We start from the raw sequence: 447 nt of genomic DNA on the forward strand, positions 1-447 counted from the left end.
GAGCCCCGGCCAGGCCCGCGGCCCGTGCCTGGCGGCACTATGAGCCAGGCGGAGCTGTCCACCTGCTCGGCGCCGCAGACGCAGCGCATCTTCCAGGAGGCGGTGCGCAGGGGCAACACCCAGGAGCTGCAGTCGCTGCTGCAGGGCATGACGAGCTGCGAGTTCAACGTGAACTCGTTCGGGCCCGAGGGCCAAACGGCGCTGCACCAGTCGGTCATCGACGGCAACCTGGAGCTAGTGAAGCTGCTGGTCAAGTTCGGCGCCGACATCCGCCTCGCCAACCGCGACGGCTGGAGCGCGCTGCACATGGCCGCGTTCGGCGGCCACCAGGACATCGTGCTCTATCTCATCACCAAGGCCAAGTACGCGGCCAACGGCCGGTGACGCCTGCCCGGCCCCGCGGCCAGTCTCCTCTGCTGTGTCTTCCCGCCAACTACCTCGGCGTGC

At 69.1% G+C, this 447-nt stretch overlaps 1 protein-coding gene across 1 annotated transcript; it reads left to right on the forward strand.

Annotated features, from left to right (window-relative positions):
* The first annotated feature begins 6 nt into the window (after window positions 1-6).
* Window positions 7-447, forward strand: NRARP (NOTCH regulated ankyrin repeat protein). The gene has a single exon (XM_006163304.3). The coding sequence runs from the start codon at window positions 40-42 to the stop codon at window positions 382-384; it is 345 nt and encodes a 114-aa protein (XP_006163366.1). The 5' UTR covers window positions 7-39; the 3' UTR covers window positions 385-447.

This window comes from Tupaia chinensis, unplaced genomic scaffold (assembly GCF_000334495.1).
Source record: "Tupaia chinensis unplaced genomic scaffold, TupChi_1.0 Scaffold142100_1, whole genome shotgun sequence".
Classification (NCBI taxonomy): domain Eukaryota; kingdom Metazoa; phylum Chordata; class Mammalia; order Scandentia; family Tupaiidae; genus Tupaia; species Tupaia belangeri.